General features: G+C 40.5%; 1 protein-coding gene across 1 annotated transcript; it reads right to left on the bottom strand.

Moving 5' to 3' along the window:
* Positions 1 to 3,656: 3,656 nt before the first annotated feature.
* LOC134070536 (macrophage-expressed gene 1 protein-like) lies at positions 3,657 to 7,066 on the bottom strand. Its single transcript, XM_062526918.1, has 3 exons — positions 6,623 to 7,066; positions 4,788 to 6,197; positions 3,657 to 3,671 (listed from the first exon to the last, which is right to left on the bottom strand). Exons 1-3 carry the CDS (start codon positions 7,064 to 7,066, stop codon positions 3,657 to 3,659), a joined length of 1,869 nt encoding a protein of 622 aa, XP_062382902.1.
* Between the last annotated feature and the right edge of the window lie 1,231 nt (positions 7,067 to 8,297).

An 8,297-nucleotide genomic window follows, 5' to 3' on the forward strand; every position in this document is an offset into this window, starting at 1 on the left:
ATATGACTGTGCACCAGTGCACAAAGCAAGGTCCATAAAGGCTTGGATGACAGAGTTTGGTGTGGATGAACTAGACTGACCTGCACAGAATCCTGACCTCAACCCAATAGAACACATTTGGGATGAATTAGAGTGGATCCTGAGAGCCAGTCACCTCGTCCAACATCAGTGTGACCTCAAAATGCGCTTGAAATAATGGTAAAAAAATCCCATAAACACACTCCTGATCCATGTGGAAAGTCTTCCCAGAAGAGTTGAAGCTGTTATAGCTGCAAAGGGTGGACCGACGTCATAATAAACCCTATGGATTAAGGATGGGATGTGACTGAAGTTCATATGTGAGTCAAGGCAGGTGAGCAAATAGTTTTGGCAATATACAGTGCCCTCCATAATTATTGCCACCCCTGGTTAAGATGTGTTCTTTAGCTTCTAATAAATTCATTTTTATAAATTCAAATAATATAGGACCACAATGAAAAAAAGCGTAAAATCCAACCTTTAATACAAGTGCATTTATTAAGAAGGAAAAAAAATCCCACATTAAGAAATAATTATTTTACATCAAATCATGTGTGCCACAATTATTGGCACCCCTGATGTTAATGCTTTGTACAACCCCCTTTTGCTAATAAAACAGCACCTTATAATGTTTCACAAGATTAGAGAAAACAGAAAGAGGGATCTTCGACCATTCCTCTTTGCACAAAATCTCCAAATCATCCAACGACCTGGGTTCTCTCCTCTTCAACTCACAGGAAGTACATTATAGAACAAATGATTGTCAATGATATGGTATGATGGAAGTATCTCAATGCATGCCAAGTCACATAAGGAAGATATTGACCATTAGACAACATATCAAGTGAGTTGGCATGCACTGAGATACTTCCATCATACCATATCATTGACAATCATTTGTTCTATAATGTACTTCCATTGAAACGCATTAATTTTGACTTGACTTGATTTCCTCATCTCTGAGGTGATATGAAGTAGAAGTAATATCTAATATTCCCTTTGCATAGGCTTTTGGTATCCAATATAGAAGCAAAATGCAGCAATTATTTTGAAGCTGACTGTACCTATTGTTCAGATTTAGTTTTCTAGAAATATATGCAAATTATTGCATATTTAGGTAAAACTGGTCTCATTTGCATATCTAAACATCACATTTCAGAAAACTTGCAATACAAAAAATCTTTGCCTTAATGTGAGTAAACAACTGTGAAAGTTTCAATTTGATATCTATAGTTTAAAATTTTACCCATTTCACCAGTAGTAAATGGCCAAATGCATTGGAAATTGCTACCTTTGACCTTGAAAAAAAAAGTATGTTCCACTAAATATAAATGGGTAGATTTTTTATATGTTAATTAGATATACCTAGGGATCACAAAAAACTTTGAATGATTACTATTGCAATTAGTTATGGGTCAAACGCTAGATTGACTGGCCTAATTGCCTTACTTGTGAAGGTCGACACACATCTGCCTTACTTGATGCCTTTGTCTTTCCCATGTTGAAGAGAAATGGCTTCTGTGTCACGTCATATTGATAGCCCAGGGAAACAGGATGTTAAGAATTGCTGATTAAATGTTCCTACATACTCTGATTGACTTTGTAAACTACTGTAGAAATGACAGAAATACTTTAATTACATACATTTATTTCCTAGGAATTGTTAGGGGTGCCAATAATTGTGGAACAGGTGATTTTATGAAGAATAATTATTTCTCAGTCAGGGATTTTTTTCCCACCTTAAAATTCTCTTGAGTTGAAGGTTACATTTTTCTACAATTTTCAGTGTGAGAGTATGCTTCTACAATAAAAAATGTATTTATTTTAAGGCTTTTAACGCATCTTAACCAGGGGTGCCAGTATTGTTGTGGAGGGGCGCTGTATGCTCTGGAGATCACTACATCTACTGTAAATCAACAGATGTAGACCTGTGGCAGATAAAGCTGAATGTCTACCCATGCCTTTACTTCTGCTCAGAGTAGAAAACGTGCAGGGCAGTTTACCTTAGTGAGACTCTTCCTTAAATACTGTATAGCAGCGGTTCCCAAACTTTCCCCCCCGCGTACCACCACCTACATTCTGACTCGGCTCGCGTAGGCCTACCCCCACCATCCGACACATAAAAACATAACGCATAATTTCATGTTTCCATATCATTATGAACTGATTCGAAATTATGTATTTATTCATGACTTAATTGCAAAAGATTAAAATGTTTCATTTTAACACCTGTCCGCCATAGCCCTTTTCATCTCGTGTAACCCCTAGAAGCAGCTCACGTACCACCGGGGGTAGGCGTACCACAGTTTGGGAATCCCTGCTGTATAGGATCCACTAACTAATAATGGAGCACTGCATTTTTAACCCAAAAGAGTAATTTTAAAATGTGTTTATATGTTTAAATGTACGGAGTGATTATTTGCACCCGGGTGTAAATAGTGGAATGGAGGCATTTTCTTATTTGCACCCAAACCGGAAATGCGTGCTATCCAACATAGCGGGACCATCTTGGCAGGAGATGGCCTACCTAAATCTAACAAGTTAGGATTATTAAAACTATATTTGAGATGGTAAAGTGGTGCTAAATTTCCACAAACTTTATTCAGTGAACGGGTAAAGCCGTCCGTTTGCAAGCACAATCAAGAAACACGATCTTTTTGTTTTGTTTACCGTTACCTAGCAACCCCAACAAGTGAGTCAATAATTAGTATTCTCCTCTTGTACTCCGACGGGCCGCAGTACAGCGGTAAAGTGACTGATTTACCATGATCGAGGTGTTGGGTTCGAACCTCAGATTATTTTTTTTTTTTTTGCCTGCCAAAGTACGCACCATGACTTCTTTTTTCTTAGATGACGTTACCTCGCGGCAAATAAGAGTTTGTGCTTTTTGAACCTGTCAAAGATTTACTGGTTTTATTTCAGTTATGAGTAGAGTTAAGTAGAAGTAGGCTTCAGTAGCCTAGTTGTTAGAAAGGTTGTGTTTTGACTTTGAGCCCCCAACGCTGCCTGGAAGGCGCTTAGGCGTGGGTTAAGGTTAAGGTTAGGGTTAAGGTTAGGTTAAGGTTAGGGTTAAGGTTAGGAGTAGGATTAAGTGTTTTTAAGTCAACAGTGGCAGCGCTGCCTGGAAGACAACTCAGAAAACAACTCTTTAAAGTAGCTTGTCTTTGATGAAGCTACCACATGACCACTCATTACCCTAATATTTGTATAATCACTTCCAAGTAACCCAGACATGGCAAAACAGCTAAAAACTGTTCAAAACTATTAGGCCTAGCCTACTGTAGAGCTGGTAAATACACAGGCCTATTGACAGAGAACATGGATGTTAGACATCGGGTGTAAATAGTATTGTTGATTATTACACTATTTACACCCGGGTGTAAATAGTAATGTTGATTATTACACTATTTACACCCGGGTGTAAATAGTAATGTTGATTATTACACTATTTACACCCGGGTGTAAATAGTAATGTTGATTATTTGCACCCGGGTGTAAATAGTAATGTTCATTATTTACACCCGGGTGCAAATAGTCTCTGCCTTAAATGTATCCCACCTTGCTGAATACGATCAATTTCTATCAAAACAACAGTGTGTACAGTAGGTCAGTCACAAGAACAAACAGAAAAGTTTCATTCATTCAGAATGTAACTAAGACACGGGAAAACATTGTGTACACATTATCACATTCTGGGAAATAAACAGTTTATTTCAGTGAAAAATCAATAAAAGGACACTTATAACACAAAACTTAGAAAATATTTGAGAAAGAAATGAAACAGCCACACAGTAAATTATTTATTATCTTTTATTAGCTTTTCACTGATTGTGGCATATGCTCTCCTCTGACAATCATAACATTCAGAAAAGAAAAAAAAAGATCGTATTCTTCATTCTCTATTCATGTGAAACAGGTGTGCCTCTTGTTTTAATGCTACATGTTATTACAAATTACATTCCCAGCAGTTATCAAGGCAAACTTAGTTAAGATTAATCTTATTGCAGACAGACCCTGAATGGCAGCTTTGACTACAAAAGTACAAGTCAGACTATGTGTATGGTAAAAAGAAAATATATAGGGCTGTCAAATTAACTGATTATTTTCGATTAATACATTTTCGAAAAATTAACTGATTAAAAAAAAATAACACAGATTAATCGATTGTGACCTTTGACCTCTAAGGTACCAAATCAATGCAAAGAAACAGTGTTGACTTTGAGGCCCCGAGGCACTTTTGAATTCATTTCCTCAGCATATTAGGTCATATTATAGATTGTTACGGCCATTATTTGAACAGTGAAAGTAATAATAAAACAGTTTTTGAACTTTAATGATTATTCAATGATTCATTTGAATTGAGATATTTAAAATGCTTTCACAGCAAAAATTCTATATGCGATTAACTCAGATTAATTAATCACAGAGTATGTAATTAATTAGATTCAAAATTGTAATCGATTGACAGCCCTAAAAATATATCATGACACCTTTCTCTGTCAACTTTCCCTGGTTCTATCTTGCATGAACCCTGACATTGAGACTAGTATCCTGGGGAGTTATACATGTATGAGCAGGGGCTGGGTTGGGTTGTCATTCTCTCCCTCTGATCTAGAACTCGACGTCTCCATGCCAGTCTGAGGCACAGTTGATCTCCACCTCATCATAAAAACCCCAGCTACAACTAGCAGTGCAACCAGTGCGAGAATGCCAACAACAATGCCAACGCTAGCGCCAACCCCTCCAGGGTGGTTCATCTTATTTAATACCTTTTCGATCTCATTTGCGTTGGTCAGTGTCCACATATTTGTGCCTTTGACTCGTATCCAGGCCTTATCTCCCTCAGTCACAACAGTCACATTGTTGTAACTGAGGGGCATGTAGGTAACTGGGGCGACGACGAAGGGAGGAAGGCGAACGGGCGTCAACTCTCCACCAGTGAAGATACCTGACTGGACGCAGTAGAGCACTTCACACCCGTCGCTTATGGCGGCCAGGTGCTGACTAAATTGTGGCGGACAGCGAGATTGGCCATTCATGAACGGGTTGCCAGACTTGCAGCTGAAGAATCCCCCAAAGGGCACGGAGAAGCGAGAGCCTGCCTCATAGTCATTGCTCAGGCACACCACCAGTCCATTGGCAAGCAGTTTTAGAGGGATAAAGCTGGGAGGGCAGCTATTAGATTTGGTTAGAGGGTTCTCTAGCGATGGGCCATAGAGCCCCCCAAAAATATACCCGGAATACTTTTGTGTTACTGTGTCTGTAGAACACCAATAAGTATCAATTTTGGCGCGTCTGACATAGTATACGTTTCTACACACAAAAAAAGAGCATTTTTTGCGATTATATTTCTCCGCCACCTCCTGAGATTGTAAGAGGGTAGGTGTGAATGGCTCACGACAGGTGTAATTACCAGTGTTTGGATTTTTTTGAGTAAGTGCATCACAAATTGGATCTGCATCTTGTGTGAGCTTGGTGCACTGCTGGTAGACACCACCAAAGCTCAGGTTAGTTGCTGCACCCTCACAGCTACCGTCATCTACATTTGCCTGAAAATTGAAATTCTGAGACTCTTGCTGAACACACCCTGGCCGCGTGTTAACGGCATAGTAGCGCTCTATAGCTTTACGCACAGAAGTGGCCAGTTTATGCACGGTTGGTTCGGGAAGGTTGGGAAACGCAGCCCTGGAAAGAAAGTACTGCAGCGGCAAACCTGCGCGATCTATAGCTACCAGGTTGTTGAGAGTGCTCTCCTGCCATTTTTGCAAAGTTATGCCAGGGTAGAACGAAGCCCCGCCATGGCTCTGAGTCAGAGAGTACGTCACATTTCCCTCATAACTGCGAGTTTCTGACGTTTCATAAGAGAGATTGCTGCCAAAATTAAAGTTAACTTCTTTTGAAAACTTAAATCCGGCAGAAACCGTCACTGCAGTTTTGAAAAGTGCACTGTCGGCAACGTAAGATGCCTTGAGATAGTCCTCTTGCACCAAAGAGGCACCGGCTTCAAGGGTGGTTATCACATGAGTGCCGTAGTCAAGGACTAGCCTCTCTGACAGGTAAGCTGCTTGCCTAGTTTGGTTGTTTACGATAGCATCGGCAATTTCCTCAGCTTGGTGGGCGAATCGGGAATCCAGAGTGAAGTCTGGAAACGTCTTCACCGTGTACATATGGCTCCGCACCTAGAAGAAGTTGATAGAAATATAAGGATGTTCAATTTGTGGCTTGAGATAACATTGCTGTGAGATGTGCTTATTTGTGCTGCAACAAAAAGTTCCAGTTGAACAAACACATCATCATGATGTTTTTTTTTTTCACCTTGGGTTGACCACATTCTGCCACCATGTGATGGTTTGAACCGGATGATGATTAAGAAGAACAAAGTGCCCATTTCTGATTTCTGACATCTGAACTTGTACAGTATGTGGATCACAAATCGGACCTGCATCTTGTGTGAGCCAAGTGCACTGCATATAAAATACGGACAACCCAAGGTGGAAAAAAACCCCAACCATGATAATGCGCATATGTGTGTGTGTGTGTGTGTGTGTGTGTGTCTGTATGTGCATATTCCATTGAGTTGTACGATAGCACATTGCACACCTACCTGTACAAGGGTAGTAACAGCAGTCTCCCGGACCTGATGAGTCTTCATCCTTTGAAACTCTACAGAGAACTTTCCGTTGATTTGTTTATAGGAAGCTCCTGCGTTGATTGAGAAAGAGGTGGTACTCCGTTGGTCGAGCCACGAAGAGATTAACTCCGAATTGGTCTCCAGTCCACTCATCTTCTGTGGAATAACAAACACTTCATCAGGGATGAGATAGATTCCATCCTCTGTGGTTTGGCATTGGGAATAACTTAAGTTCATCACTCTTCCCATGTCCAAATTACGGAGGTTATCCCAGCCGCCACCGGGCAACACTTCTAGTGCCGGGATCGTTATGGTTTTACGACAGTCGCGCAACCCATTGCTTGGACGGGAGAGTGCATGAGAACCAATAAAGGCACTGAGAGATACCATGAGACACAGCTGTAGTTGGAGAGCCATGGTGTGCTGTAACTACCCTCTTAGTTGGGGCAAGGTATATATGTCCGTGCTTCCCCCACGTCACAAGATAAAAGATATTGTACCAGGCACGACGCCAGGTTTCCAGTTTAGGATGGGCCAGGCCAACGGGGCGTGGGCCTTAAATTACTTCATATTTTATTGCATTGTAAAAAGAGTCGGTGCCTTGGTCGAACCTATCTGCGATCGCTCTCCTTGGTGCTGACCAAAGAAGAGCGCTTTGGAATCTCCATTACGCACCATACATGGCCATCTTTGATCACATATCTTTAATAGGTCAATAGACTGTAAAAATGGCCAGGAATCTAATTATTTCCTCAAATAGTTTAGTTCTGCTTGTATAAAATGAGGCTGAATATTTCAATCTGTTTTGTTTTCAACAATAGGCCTACAGATTGAAAACTGCCCGATGGGGCGTCTGAAAATATTCGGGGCTTAGTCCTAGTGTCTAAACGGTCATTTTTCCTGCCCTTGATGCTCACTTTTCATAAAGTAATCCACCTCATATGCGCCACATTTATTGAACATTATGGAGGCTAATATTTTGACAATTAAAGGATGTAACGACCTGTTGCTATCTTGACCCCCCCCCCCCCCCCCCAACAACAACAAAGTAGGCCTAGCCTAGTCTTACGTATTTCTTCGTCCGGCATCTTTTGTCTTGTGTATCACTTACAGTATTATTTTGTAAATTTGATTATTTAAGTCTTGTGTCAGGGGGACGCTCCAGGCATCTTTTTAAACTTGTTTTTTTGGTGTTGGCCTACCCGTCTTTTTTTTCGGGCACATAACTCGTCATCTGTCAGTCATGCTCCTAAAGAGCGCATAAAGATCGACCACACACCAATTAGCCCTAAATCCGGTAATAAGTGCCAAAATACCTGTTTGACAACAACATTCATTTCACAGCAGCTTAGGCTGATGCAAAATAGCTTGGGCTACTAGAGGTAATAACTAGGCTAATACTATAGGCTACCGCCAACGAATCCATGAAGACTAACAGCCCTTTAACACAAATCTGATAATGCATTAGATACAATATCAACAAAGTTTACACATTGCAAATTTAATTAGAAAACATTGGCCATAGCCTAGTAGACAAAGATGTGCTAGGTGGTTGCAGGGATTAGCCTGCTCCGATAGCCTGGGTGTTCCCATGCAGGTAGGCTACAACGACCTTATGAAATGACACTAGCACTGTCTACCTGTTTTT

This window comes from Sardina pilchardus, chromosome 22 (genome assembly GCF_963854185.1).
Source record: "Sardina pilchardus chromosome 22, fSarPil1.1, whole genome shotgun sequence".
NCBI lineage: Eukaryota > Metazoa > Chordata > Actinopteri > Clupeiformes > Clupeidae > Sardina > Sardina pilchardus.

Coding starts and splice junctions, on each gene's coding strand:
- LOC134070536 (XM_062526918.1), bottom strand. CDS start 7,066: ATGGCTCTCCAACTACAGCTGTGTCTCATGGTATCTCTCAGTGCCTTT. Junction 6,198..6,622: donor CTGTTACTACCCTTGTACAG/GTAGGTGTGCAA, acceptor AACTTCTTCTAG/GTGCGGAGCCATATGTACAC.